This window comes from Danio rerio, chromosome 7 (genome assembly GCF_049306965.1).
Source record: "Danio rerio strain Tuebingen ecotype United States chromosome 7, GRCz12tu, whole genome shotgun sequence".
Classification (NCBI taxonomy): Eukaryota; Metazoa; Chordata; class Actinopteri; order Cypriniformes; family Danionidae; genus Danio; species Danio rerio.
The window spans coordinates 33,717,212-33,731,295 of NC_133182.1; the positions used below are offsets into that span (position 1 = coordinate 33,717,212).

A 14,084-nucleotide genomic window follows, 5' to 3' on the forward strand; every position below is an offset into this window, starting at 1 on the left:
CACATCTGTAGATACGACAGTAGGATAGTGTTGTTTGAAATTGAAGTAGGGCTAGCACATAAATGCATACACTATGGACAATTTAGCTTATTGGGGAAACCGGAGCATGAGGAGGAAACCCACGCTAACATGAAGAGAACATGCAAACTAAACATAAAAATGCCAACTGACCCAGCAGGGGCTCAAATCAGCAAAACTTCTTGGTGTAAGGCAACAGCGCTACCCACTGCGTCACCGTGCCACCCTCTAAGAAATATTTGTGCTAAGAATAAAAGAAATGCATCTTATAACTTCGATGAAATTTTCCCTATTCATTTACAAATATAATGATGTATTGCGGATGGGTTTCTAGTGATCTATCGCTGATATCGTGATCTATCATTATCGAGGTCAAAACATCATGACAGTATCGTATCGTATTACTGTACCTAAATATCTGACTACTTATTTCAATTTTATCTTTGCTTTTTAAATAGACCTATTCAAGTCATCGGCCAAAATTATATTTATAATCGCAATATAAAATCGCAGCTAAATTACATATTGCAATGTCAGATTTTTCCACATTTATTATTGCAATTCACCAACAGAAACAAAGTGCATTACAGCCCTACTGTTTTAGCAGCACTGGTCCTTAAAGATTGCAATAGTTTTAATTATTCTTTTAAAATGATTCTGCTAGGAACCTTATCGCAAACTTTGACTTAATTAAACTTCTTAAGACTCCCCTTTTTAGCATGGCTTTTAACCAAGAATGATTGTTTTTGTTCATTTACTTGTTCTATCTTATGGTTCATTTTTATTTTTGCGATGTAATTTTAATTGTTGTGCTGTTTCTGCAATTGTTATTTTTTTTATTGTAGCGCATTGAGTCTAAGAAAAGCGCATCACAAATAAAATGTATTATTAATATTATTATTATTAATAATATTATTTGAAGCAAAAAAACTGTTATAAGAGTTATAAAGTTATAAGACTGTAAACTTAATGGCTTTTTTTTTTTTTAAATGGAAAGAATTATAATTATCCGTAGCAAATAAAATGGCATCTATAAAACAAATAATTTAAAGCTGCTGGTACGATATTCAGATTGCAGAATTTGCATATATAATAAAACTAAATTCAATAATCACAACAACAACAACAATTAAAAAATTATTGAAAAAAATTTAAATTAAAAAGGGATAATAAATAAAATAAAAATAAAATACAGAAATAAAATAAATAAAATACTAATAATAATAATGAATAAATAAAACAATAAATAAAAAATAAAAATATAATAACAACAACAACAATAACAATAATAATTAATTAATGTGATCAGATGAGAAAAATAAATAAATAAATAAATAAATACATTTTAGGTCAATTTCCCCATGTACAGTTTTTACTTCCAGAATGTGACTGTCGATTTCTGAAATACCCCCGTATGATTAGAGTAGCAGAAAAATGTCTGAAGCACTGAAAGTGTAATCGTTGGTCTGGTACAAAGTGTAATAACTGATAGGACTATAAGTGCAAATGACTCATGCTGATCCACCACTGTACACAACACTGACCATCACTGTAGTACCAATACTTTAAAAGCAGAGCATTAGCATAGCTGTTCTTCATATTTATATTAAAAAAAAAAACAGAATACTTTGAAACGCACAGATATAAAACTTGTATGGGTGTTAATACACAAATTCTGCACTTAACAGAATTTTATTATAAATAAAAGGCAAAAACTGTAGCATTTCCACAAATAGACAACCCAAACAAATTAAAAACATAGAACTCACCGTGCTAGACTCCCGCTCTTTATCCAAGTGACAAGTTGATAAAGAAACAGAAAAAGAAAAAACATCAAGTCAGCATTTTTGGATTTTCTTACCATAGCATGAGCGCTCAGCTTCATTAGTTTTTGTGTTCTGGACAATGTATGCATATGTGTTTGTGTTACCTCTGTGCTCCAGGTCATGGTGGTTCTTCTCATCTTTGACTGGCAGGTGTGCCTGGCTGCCCAGAGCTCCCAGTGCCAGCAGACCTGACCCTGAGCCTGTGACTGGAGGGATGCCTGGGGGCTGCAGCCCCGAGGGGTGAGGGGGCAGCTGGACTGGTGGTCCATGGGCAGCATGAGAAAGATGCTGAGCCTGGAGCTGCTGCTGCTGTCAACACACACATTTACATCAAGTGGGTCGGAGTGAAAGGGCACGTGGACAGCAAGCACCAAATAAAGGTGACTGGTTAAGCCCCTCTCTCACAGGATGCACAAAGAGGAACATTGGCACCCAAACACCTCAATTAGTGACTGGATCAAAAGCAGGACACTCTTCACAAGGACATGATCTCCTTGAGCTCGGCGGGAACAGCTCGCTCTGATTCTGACCTCTACAAATATGCACTGCTATTGGAAACCACACTACTTAGCATGCATCTTTTCACAACAAATCAGGAAATGCACAAACGCTGTACTAATTACAAATTTCAAGCAGGCTTGATTTATACACACTCATCTTACACAATCGAGAAGCAAGGGTGCATGATTTTCTGATGTTTGTTCACAGAGTTAAATGTGTACACTCATACATTCATCCACATACACACTCAGATAGTCAAGTAAGTTTAGTGAATGTAGGCAAACATCAAAAGAACAGCATCACTGCAGTCACCTCACAGCCCATAATATACCTAAGAGAGCTTACACAGAGGTTCATGGTTACTTTCAAAGCTGCGCCGCCACACCTTAATAACAGCCAATAAAATATGCCATTCTCGGTTTGTGTTAACTTGGCAGTCATAACATGTGGTGCAAAAGCAGTGGCTGCTCACAACCGGGGAAAATGTGATGTAACAAAATATAAAGCAAATATATTTTTGTGTTATTTCCATAAAATAGTCGATTGTTGGAATGATCTTAACCTTAATTCGTTTTACTTATTAGACCCAATGTAATGATTACATAATTTATTACCAAGACAATTGTGCTGGATTAACAGTTCCTTGATGCATATCATTCAATGCAAATGACCTTCCCACATCGATAGTGGACAGACACACCCAAATTACTAATAACTGATGAAAGCTCAGTTCCAGCCCATATCAGTAAAGTAATAACAGTAAATCATATTTATCTGGTCTATTACAATGCTTAAATAGACTGACATTTAAGGGCAGACAAAAATTATAATTCAAAATGCGAGAAAAATACTTGAAAATATGAAAACAGTTGTCAGTTAAATTGTAATAAATTCAAAAGATTGCAATATTCACTGAACACCAGACTTTAAATGGATGGTTCCCACCCATGAATTAAAATGTACTGTTCATTTACTCACACTTAAGTGGTTCTAAACTTTTAAGAGTTTCTTTCTTCGACTGAACACAAAAGATGTTCTAAAGAATGTTGGGTGAAAGAGCAGCCATTGACATCCTTAGTATGGGAATTAATGGTTGTCTTTCCCCCAACATTCTGCAGTATATCTTGTTTGTTCAACAGAAACTCGGACATGTGGACGACGAGAAAAATACATTTTTTCATTTTCTGTTGAAGGCATGAACATGAGTCAGTAGTTTACAAGAATATAAAAGCTGTGAATGGGTAACTTGCAATAATTTAACACTTTAACTGCAGAAATTTATAAAAAGTAGTAAATGCTAAATGCAGCACCTATTTTTATTCAAAGCAAACAAAATATGCATTATGTTTAGATGATGTTTCAGGCACCATGTAGGTTCTCAATATAAAGGTTTCATAAACACTAGAGCTGCACGATTAATTGGAAAAAAATCTTTATCCCGTCTCAACCCCCCGCATGATCTTTATACAGCATCTCTACTTTCAAGTTTGGGAGAAGCTTAAAGGCAGTCGCACAAGTTCCATTTTATATTCATTGCTCAGCAACATCAACATTTATAAGGTATAATTTACCCAAAAAAGTCATTTCTGTCTTAATGTAATGATGTATTTGCAGCCACGAATTCACCTTTGAGTTGACGCACTGTTTGTTTACTACCAAAGGACGACGCATGCCGACAAATAATATCTACTTAAGTGAACAGAACCTGCATAGACTGCGAATTACGGGTAATAAAGTTGTAAATAGCGTTCAGTTTAATGTACTGAGTGATCATTTGCATGCCGCACGGGAGGTTTAATTTTCATGTATGCTTTTTTTTTTCCCATGGCATGAGCCGCACTCAACAGTGAAAGTGAAACCGAAAGCTCACACATCATTTAAAATGATCATATCACATTTAAAAGCTATGATTACGAAAGGCATTTCATATGTTTGTTTTCTTTCATATTGAACACAGTGTAAAAATAAATGTTTACTGGGTCTGTATAACTACTCTAGCCTATATAATGCAAGAGGGAATCTTATAATGACAAATATTTTATTTTACCAGTAAAAGAAAAGGTCAAAAAAATGTTTTTAAATGACAAATGGCAAGGATATGTCTCAAACATAATCATTCAACTTCAGATATATATGAATATTTGTTATCTGATGTGGCCACTTTACTGTGTATTAATGACCTGGACAAATTTAAATTCTTCTCAAGTCCACCATTCAAAGTTCTTTCAAAATGTAGCACTTTAACCAACAGTAAACCTACACATAGGCCTAATATTATTATTGTCGTTGTTTTAACACGTACGAGAATTAACATTAATAATAGCCTACTCAAATTAACCTTTATTTTACATCTGCACAATCGTGAGAAAATCATGATCTTGATAAGCAAAAAAAATAAATAAAAAACATCATGATTCTTATTTTAGCCAGAATCATGCAGCGCAAATAAACGCATAATACATTTATGAACCAGTATGTGTCTTTCCTCCAGGTAAACAGCCACTGCTTTGACTTCAACGACTAAAAAGCAGCACAATGCAGAACAAACACACTGAGAAGCGTTAGGGTCTAAGAACGTGGGAGTATATGCTTCACTTCAAAAAACCCAAATGTAACACACATATACACACACAACGGCTCTATAACACTGACCATCAGAGCAGGGTAGACAGCATGAGCCTGCTGCTGATGAGAGAAAAGAAACACTTGCATGAATAACACATCACAACTTCACAAATCCACCCAGCCACATATGCTGACCAACACTATGAAGGGTGCTTTTGTATTTAAATGACCGTGTCTGTAACCTAACCACAGTGTTAAAAATCCTTAACCTTCCTAGATAGACACCCTGATCCCCATTAGTCTCCTGCTAATAGTTTAATTGTGACAAAAATAACTGGCCGAACATTCGCCTTCTTTGTTACAAGCCACGTTTTGAGTCAGGCTGAAGCCATTTATGCTGCTAGTGTGAAATCTGAAATGCAAATGAACAGAAACAGTATGCAAAGCGAATCTGGTGTTCTGTATCAAAACAAAGGGCAAAACCAGGAGCAAACCTCTGCCGCTAATGTTTTACATGAAATGAGAACATTAACATTCATATTAACTTCTACCTGAAAACAATTTACACAATTTATAGCTTTATCATCACACCTGCCTTAACACCCGTCTCAAGTGGTGAGACAAGATTTCATTTACATACAAATGAAAAATGAAATTTTCAATAGCCATCAAATCACCTGAGACAGCGGTTAATACCGGATGTAAACAAGGCATAAAGCTGCTAATAATCAGTTCTTTCTTTGTGTCTTGAGAATTTATCTCTGATATTCTTTGTCTGCATGTATACTAGTGTTAAGAGACTGAAGGAGGAAAAAGTGATTGTCAATTACTGACATGATTTCTCTGAGAATTTAACTGCACTTTAACATGCTGCAGCTTTGGTGTGGCTGAAGTATGCAAATGCAATATGACTATCAAATAAAAACAATGATACATGCATAGTTGAATGTACATATTTAGGGTAAATTCTAGGAATGCTCAGATCAGAATTTTTGCAGCGTATAGAGAGTATCGATTCCTTGGACAATAAACTAGAGCTGCACTATATATTGTGTCAGCATTGATATTGTAATGCATGCGTCCGCAAAAGTCACATCGCAAAGATATGCAATGTCCAGTCAGAATTACAGTTGACCAGTAGCCACAGAGTTGTATTTAATCACTTTATTTATATAGAGTTTATATGATTTAAGCAAAAAACATTTCTTACTTTCAATTTTTATATTGTTATAAGCTCAAATATCAACATTACAAAGTGAAACCAAGATTATTATTTTACGAACCACACTGGTAGATAACTTCCTTAAAACAAGCAAAAAAATAAATAAATAAATAATAATAACAACAATTTTTACTTCACTTCTTATCACTCTTCTGATTGAAAACTAAACATTTTTACATGGTCTATAATGGAATTTATCTATTTATTTATTTATTTTGATATTTGGACAAGAAATGGAAAAAAACCATTTTGTTGCACTGTGATTATTCGATTTCTGTACTTAAATACTGTTAGACTCCCCAGAAAACCGTCAAATAGAGCTATTCAAACTTTATTCATATGGCAATATTTATCACAGAAAAATTCAATATCGCAATATCAGATCTTTCCAATATCGTGTAGCTCTACTATGAACAACTGTTTATTGCAATAAGTAAATTAAAAGAAGTTATATTGTTAAATATTCATGTTAAAAATAGCATTTTAAAGTTATAATTTATGTAGTATTTTAGTGAACTTGCATTATTGTCAAATACACACAATTATCAGTTCTCATGTAAAAAGGCCTAAATACATGCAAGATCATTCAATTATTCTCAAAACACTGCTCATCTCCAACTAACACAAACACTTGTGACCAGTTTATGAGATTGGCCAGATCCGCAAGTACCGATCAAGTCATTAAAAGTGATTTTCGACCGATACCGATTTCTGGCCAGTCGATCGGAGAATCCCTAGTAAATTCTATTTAGGATGTGTTTATATACAGTATATATTTTTAAAAATCTTCTTTTTTTTACTTTTGTATTTTTAGTGTTCTGAGTAAACAACATTGTCCATACAATCCCCATCCATATGAACCCACAAAAATAACTAAAAATGCTGTCTCATGCAAGACAGGTCAGTGGTTGATTACATCAACCCTTTGTGCAAACACTACACACTTTCACACATATGTCCTGTTGATGTTTTGTTTGCTGAATACCCTTGCATGCCTGCAGAGTACATGCTGTCACCAACGTCACCAAACCAATTTTTAGTATAGTATAGTTTTCCATAACCCACAATTTGAAACTAGTTTTCTAAAGTTTGAGTGTTCAAACCCCCAAAACATAAATAAACAATAAAAATACCAACTTAGGGGTTGATCATACTGAACGTGCCTATACGTTACAAAAATTTATGTCATTAGGCAAAAACTGAATCAGCAACACAATAGTGTGCGAGTGTTGCTGTTGATATAGGTCAATTTTAATATTTAATAATATTGTGATATTCAAGATTTGTAAAGTCATACAGCTTCAGATAACTCAAAACCCTAACCACTAGTCTCTCCTCTACAAAAGTTTCTGTAGTTGTCTTGACAACACAAACATTATGCTTTCATTTGATTGGAGAACGAAAAGACGCAACTGATGTAGCGCGCTTTTCAGCTCAGAGTTGACTTTTCAACTGCGAGCCATTCAAAAAAGGCACCTCTCAGCGCAAAAAGTAATGTAACGGACTCTTCCTGCTCACCATTACTGTTTGTTGTCAAAACTGACAGGTGGAGCAGTGTGGTTAAATATGTTACGCCCATTTGCTAAGATATACGTAATCTGACAAATTAGCTGAAAAAATGAACAAAACAGGAAGTGCATTTCAGATTTCAATTAAAGATTAGAAGGACAAACACAATTTTTCTTAATGGCATGCACAGATGAATTGTTCGCCACAAAACTAGCAATGTGAGCTAACAAAATCATATGGTTAGTTTTGATTTCTTGGGGAAATTAAGCTTAAACAACAAGAAATAGTATACTATAGCGCAGATTATTACACAGGAAACGCTGACCAAACAGAACAGTGGCAAGCTACACTCTATAACCTTTACTCATTTCATTTTAAATCACAGATTTGCAATTTTATAAGTGATTAATTTTATTTTGACCAATCGTGCAGCACTAACGCAAGTGAATGTGTCATTTACACGGTTGCATTTTTGTTGGTACAGCTCCAGCCTCATTACCATAAGAACTCAATGTCAGCTACTTGTTAGCAAAGCCACAGACATGTACAGCACTGCCACTTTAACAGGTCAGTGGTACCGCAGACTAAAGCTTTCATGGGCGTCTCTCTACTCTTGCTAACCCACTTATTTGCCTCGGCCCCTCCCTGCGGATCATTCCCTCTCACAATGCTTCTCTCTCTCTCTCTCTCTCTCTCCTTTCACAATCTTCCTCCTCTCTCGCTCTCTCTGTGCCAAACGCTGCTGGCTCCTGATTAACAGTGAATCTTTAATGACCCCCCTCCCTCCCCCTTTCCACCAGTGCACACAGATTGATCTCCTGCCATCTCACAAGCCAACAAATAAAAGCTTGTTTTTTTTTGTCTACGTTTTTTTTTTTTATGCAAGCCACTGAGGATGTGTGAGAGAGTGTGTGTTAATTCCTGCTACAGTGCGGCAAGTGTCTGTCTGACTACATCTATTTATCCACCATCACGATGGCCATGTGACTGCTAAGTGTGTGTGTGTCTGTGAGCAGAAGCAACAAGCACTGCCCTCATGCCTCCCCCCACCTCTTGCCAAGCTGCTCTGCTGAATGGCGAGCTGTTAAATGATGGAGCCCCGTCGACAGTTGCATTCAGGCCGATTTGAGGAAGCAATTACCTTGAAAACAGGGGTCAGAGTCTTGGCTCATTTGCTTTAATTGAATTCCAATATCTGGCTGTCCTGACCCAGCTCTGGACCTCCTACCCACTATAGCCTAGCCCTAGCTAATCCAAGCGGGGTAGCCACACTCACCGCAGGAGACACAACAAGTACTATTAGTAGTTTTGGTTTTAGCAGGACTCAAACAAAAGTATTCTTTAAGGTCTATCGGTCCCAAGAACAAAAATGATTATCCATCTCTTGATGAAAATAGTGGAAAAGACCACAGATACAATTCTAGACACAATGAAACTATGATGTTGAAATTTTCCATACACGTACAGTTGTTTTTAATGAAAACAATTGGGCTTGACATTGTGGGCTTGATCTGAAGGAGAGGAGAAGCCTGGGTTTAATCCTTCAAATGTTGAATTTATGATGTATACTGAAATTAACATCTGCCATAGCTTGATTAACTATTTATTTTTGATTTATCACATGACAAGTTGGCCATGTTAAATTTAGGTGTCATAAGTGTCTTGTTAACTTTTGACCACTTCCAGAAAAAGTTGACAACAATTTTAACCAGACTGCTATAATACTGCAGAGGCTGACACTGTTGAATGCATTCAACCAGAAACAAAAGACCACTTACTCTTGGCCTACTGACCTAATTCTCAAAGACTACATGATGTGTTGTTGAAATTCTTTAGCAGGTATTGATAAAAATTCATAATTTGAATTTGTAGCTTAAAAAGCGTTCTCTTATCAGTTGCTATGCTTCTATCCACCTATTATTATTATTAACATTTTGGAATATTGCATAAAAATATGCCCAATGGGAACACCAAGATGCGCATAAATTTTGAAAATGCACACAAATGTGTAGAATAAACTTTCTATTCAATAAAAAAAAGTGCATAAACTATGATGAAACCTTTACTGAATAAAAAAAATGCAATATGTGCATTAAAAAGGTTTAAATACATCATGTGATAACAGAAATGGGTGCGGTAAGACATCAACATTCATTCATTCATTTTCCTTCAGCTTAGTCTCTTTACTCATCAGGGGTTGCCAGTGGAATGACCAACTTATTTAGCATATGTTTTACATTCAGATGCCCTTCCAGCTGCAACCCAGTACTGGTAAACATCCATACACACTCACTCACTCACATACCACATGTCTTTAGACTGTGGGGGAAATTGAAGCACCCGAAAGAAAACCCACGCTAACATGGGGGGAACATGCAAACTCCACACAGAAATGCCACCTGGTCAAGCTGGGACTTGAACCAGTGACTTTCTTGCTGTGAGGTGACCGTGCTAACCACTGAGCCATCATGTCGCCCCTGAAAGCAATACTGAAAAAACAAAAATTTCTTAGTCATTCTAAACTCCCTAAAAACAAAGCCTGTCAAAGTTGATTGGTGTTATTACTTTCTAAAACTGTCTCAAAGAGAGTCTCGCATCTCCAAATGCCATCATTCTGCACTCATTGTGTTAATAGTGATTTACTATATAGGAAAAAAGGCCCACAGTAGTTTCTCCTAAGCAGCCATTTCAATTTTTCATTTTGTAATGTATCGCCAGTTTATCAGGAAGTGATGATTCTGTTCTCTATAACTCAAATGGAAACAGTGATTCAGTTACAAATGATGTTCCAGTTTCCTGCATAAACCGAATACACATCTTTGGATGGAAACAGCTATTGTGACATAAAGCCCACAGCGTTTGGTGCAATCTCTTTAGCAATCAGTGCAAAAACAAAACTGCTTGTCTCACCATTATTTTCCATTGTCTAGTTTTGCATAATGGTTTAAATTTGCTTAAGCTTATTTTTTTTATATTAGAATTAAAAGATCGGAAACAAGTCCATACATGTACTTACTACTTACTCATAAATCCTCCCATCAAAAAAACAGAAATCGTCTGTAAATTGGTTAAAAATTGAAAAAAAAGTTGCCAATTAAAAACATCAGGTATTAGAATAGGACCTTATCTCCCTCCTCTACTTGTAATCCAATTTAAAACACATCTTAACACCAGGAATAAACAAGACTCAAGACACAAAACTTTGGTTTTAAGTTACTGATATAATTTAGTTTTTAAAAGCACATTCTGGAATATAATCAGTTATATCATACAACATATAGACCTTAAATAGGTCTTAAATTTTCCAGAAATCTTCTAGAAGGGAGGTGATTCTTGCAATGTTTGTGTTCCCCAAGTGAGTAGGAAGCTTCTCAATGCTCCTTAAGACAAGCTCTTTAAAGTATTTAACATGGCTAATCACAGGGAGAAGTCTAATTCTGTCAGGGTTGTCTTTGTGTGATCAAAACAAGACCTTAACTACACAAGCCCAAACAAGTCTCTCTACATGCCTCTCAATCAGACGCACAGTGAGAGCAGCCACACACACACAAATAAACTCAAATGAGTGTGTGGTACTGACAAGACAAAAACAATGGCATAAAGCAAACACACTGATGCAAACATCACATTACAACTTAAAACAAAGCAAAAATTAGACCATGAAGGGCAGGGGCAAATCTGCAGCAGGAGACTGTTGGGACTAAGACACACTAACAATCCTGATCTCCAACCAGAATACGTTTATAAACGGCTCTAGCAATCACGGATTTGCCCTTGAACCGTTTAAAAGCTGCTGAGGTGATATGTGTTGGATTGAAGGTTTTACAGTGGAGGATTATGACTGAAGTGTCACCTTTGACTCAAACCCCACATGTGGGGGAAGGCTACTTTAGTTTGGCTTCATTATGAGGATTACAGATCCGATTGTGATTTAGGAGCCAGGAATGAATGCATTAGTACACTAGACTTCATGTGTGCAGGTTTGTCCCTGGCCCAGGTCAAATAAATAAGAAAGAGGGGTATACACACGGTGAGAGGCAGATTGGGAAGTCCACGTACCCCGATGATGGCATTCAACTCGGTCATTGTCACTTGCTTAGCACGTTCAACAGCCTGTGCGACCTGCTGTTGGTGCTGGAGGAAAGAGGAAAGACAGATCAATACACTGAAAACTTGCAAGGGCTAAACGATATGATGGCAGAGAGATGGGAAGTGGATAATATTTACCTCTTGTGACAAAAAAGGCATGATTTGAGCAAGAATTGCATTTAGCCGTTTGGCAATCTCAGTCTGAAAAAGAAAAACAGACACACAAACACTGCGGTTATTAAATTGTCAGCTCTTTTCCAATCACTCAAATGTACTTAAATCTCGGCAGCGTGCGCTCTGATGCCCTCACGTTACTTTCACGTTGGTGAATACTCTAATCAAGCCTCCGCAGATCTAAATGAGGCATGATGGGATACCTCCAGTACTCCTGATTAATGAAGTAAAAACTTCAGAAACGTCTGCCTATGCTGATGTTGCCATGAGTTGGTGCAGCATAAACATGAGGCTCTTCGAGCGTTGATATGGTGTGTGTGCTGTTCACGAAGCCAAACGGCGCTCTAGCACACTGCTACTGAAACAGATCTGGCCAAATTCACAGCTCTGCCAGGCCAAAGTGGGCAGAAGGCCTGCGGTGCCCATCTGGCCAAGAGATGGAGAGCGAGCGAAGGAGGGATAAAGGAAAGGGGGGTCATCTGGCCTCAACCAACCCCCCCACCCCCTCATTACCCAGACAGATTATTTCATTAAGATGCTGAAATATGCTAATGCTGATTTGGTGCTGGGAGATTAACGATGGCAATACTGAGCAATTACCATTTTTCCCCATGCTCCCATTCCAGGAGCGCAGGAGGCGAGGAACCAGAGCCCTACAGCAATATTCAAAATGACTTTTATTGATATTGAGAGACGGACAGGGTAATCAGCCAACATGCTCTGGTTCCCCTGCATTACTCACGGCTACCTGAAGCCCCCAAGAGCTATATTTCATCATGAGCCATGCAAGTACTTCAGGATGAAAAGGAGAGAAGGCAAAAGAGCGCGCAAGGGAGGGGGGGGGGGGGGGAGGAAGTATGGGGCGGTGAACAAATTGATTATAGGTTGGAGCAGATGGCCCAGCAGGTGAGGGAGGAGAGAAATTTCTCTTTCTTTCACTGCAAGCCACATTCCGTTCATTTTTTGGCAGCGTGACCTCCATGCCTGTGGGAGGGTGCTGACCCTGGCACTCTGATGGATTCGCTCTCTCTTTAGAGCGGGTGAGAGTGGATGTGTTCTGACCTGTGATGAACTGTCTCTAGGGACGTGAACAAAGGATCTAAGCCCTCTCCACACCCCTTCAGAGTCATTGAGCTATTAATGCTTTTTCAGCTCGGCTTTGCTACACAAACACGCACTCCTTTACAGAACAAATGCATAGAACAACAATAATCGATTGGCATCGAACCAAAAAGAGAAATATTGGGACATCAAATACGCTGCCTGCCCTCATACACAAACCATACGCTGAGGCTCTTTCTCCTCTTGCTCACTCCATCAGTTCACCCCCTCCTCTTGGCTTCCATTCCTGTATGCCACTTGGAGGTTGCCACAGCAACCAGCCCGCCCCTATCTCTCCCTTAGATCATTATGTAAATTGGAGCTCTGCTTGACCATAACAGGCAGTAAAATCATATTACGCGCACAGGGGCAGGTCATTAAATTGAATTTTCGGCCTGTCGATCAGATCAACTCTGCAAATTAATGCAGGATGAAAGGGGGCAGACGGGGGAGGGGTGTAACGGCTTCTCTTTCATGGATGGGGTGGGGTGAAGTGTGTTTGTGTGTTAAGATTGGGAAACGCTACCCTTCTGCTTGAGCCAAAAACCACTGACGACAGGCCAAAAGAGAAGATATTCCATAGCAATTATCAGTAATGACATTTCCACTGATAAACGGCATACGTGACATGTTGGTACACAACACACTTTGTGCAGCAGCATCGAAATACTGGAGCAAATACTTCAGCAAAGAGGTTCCAGGTTTGAATCAAGCAATGCAGACTGTTGTATGTATACCTGAAAGATGCGAAGAACTAAAGGTGAATCTCATGCTTAATGATCATACAAATATGTTTTTAGTATTTATTTATTTAAATTATAAATACCTATATAATTACTATTAATTTATCATTTATTTATTGCCAGATTTGCCACATCAGCAACTTAAAGCTATTTTGTGGCAAAATGGATATACATAAAATATTACATGATAAAACAAATTCGCATTATGATAAAAACCTAGTTACTTTATCTATCTATCTATCTATCTATCTATCTATCTATCTATCTATATATATATATATATATATATATATATATATATATATATATATATATATATATATATATATATATATA

The 14,084-nt window shown here is 37.2% G+C and overlaps 1 protein-coding gene across 23 annotated transcripts in view; it reads right to left on the reverse strand.

Annotated features, from left to right (window-relative positions):
• tle3b (TLE family member 3, transcriptional corepressor b) overlaps positions 1-14,084 on the reverse strand; it is a 40,205-nt gene that overhangs the window by 15,365 nt on the left and 10,756 nt on the right. For 5 of the 23 annotated variants that reach the window (XM_073905993.1, XM_068222123.2, XM_073905995.1 and 2 more), the window contains 4 exon segments: positions 11,869-11,931; positions 11,671-11,775; positions 1,949-2,153; positions 1,788-1,804 (listed from right to left, as the gene is read on the reverse strand). In XM_073905993.1, the coding sequence (XP_073762094.1) occupies positions 1,788-1,804; positions 1,949-2,153; positions 11,671-11,775; positions 11,869-11,931 (390 nt within the window). 23 annotated transcript variants of the gene reach the window in all.